This window comes from Buceros rhinoceros, unplaced genomic scaffold (genome assembly GCF_000710305.1).
Source record: "Buceros rhinoceros silvestris isolate BGI_N320 unplaced genomic scaffold, ASM71030v1 scaffold40860, whole genome shotgun sequence".
Taxonomy (NCBI): Eukaryota; Metazoa; Chordata; class Aves; order Bucerotiformes; family Bucerotidae; genus Buceros; species Buceros rhinoceros.
In genome coordinates this window covers 1-213 of record NW_010390898.1, presented here as the reverse complement: position 1 = coordinate 213, position 213 = coordinate 1, and the positions used below count along the sequence as shown (strand labels likewise).

The following is a 213-nucleotide window of genomic DNA, read 5'->3' as shown; positions in this document are numbered from 1 at the left end:
CCACACGACGGGAGCCTCGCTTACATCACTCCCGAACCCCGGGTGACCATTTCCCACGACGGTACAACCAAGGCCTGCACGCGATGCTGAACAGGCATTCGCACTCAGCAGCGCCGTTTCTGGCTCTGCGGGGGCGCTGCCTGACAGGTGACCATTTTCGGGCTCTTTCCGTACACACGGAGCTTCTCTTCTGCTGGAGAAGTCACCGAGGCG

The 213-nt window shown here is 61.5% G+C and overlaps 1 protein-coding gene across 1 annotated transcript in view; it reads right to left on the bottom strand.

Moving 5' to 3' along the window:
* Positions 1 to 98, bottom strand: part of LOC104496380 (non-specific lipid-transfer protein-like) — a 5,877-nt gene extending 5,779 nt beyond the window's left edge. The window contains exon 1 of the mRNA XM_010139490.1: positions 25 to 98. Coding sequence (XP_010137792.1) covers positions 25 to 98 — 74 coding nt within the window. The remainder of the gene's footprint in view (positions 1 to 24) is intronic.
* Between the last annotated feature and the right edge of the window lie 115 nt (positions 99 to 213).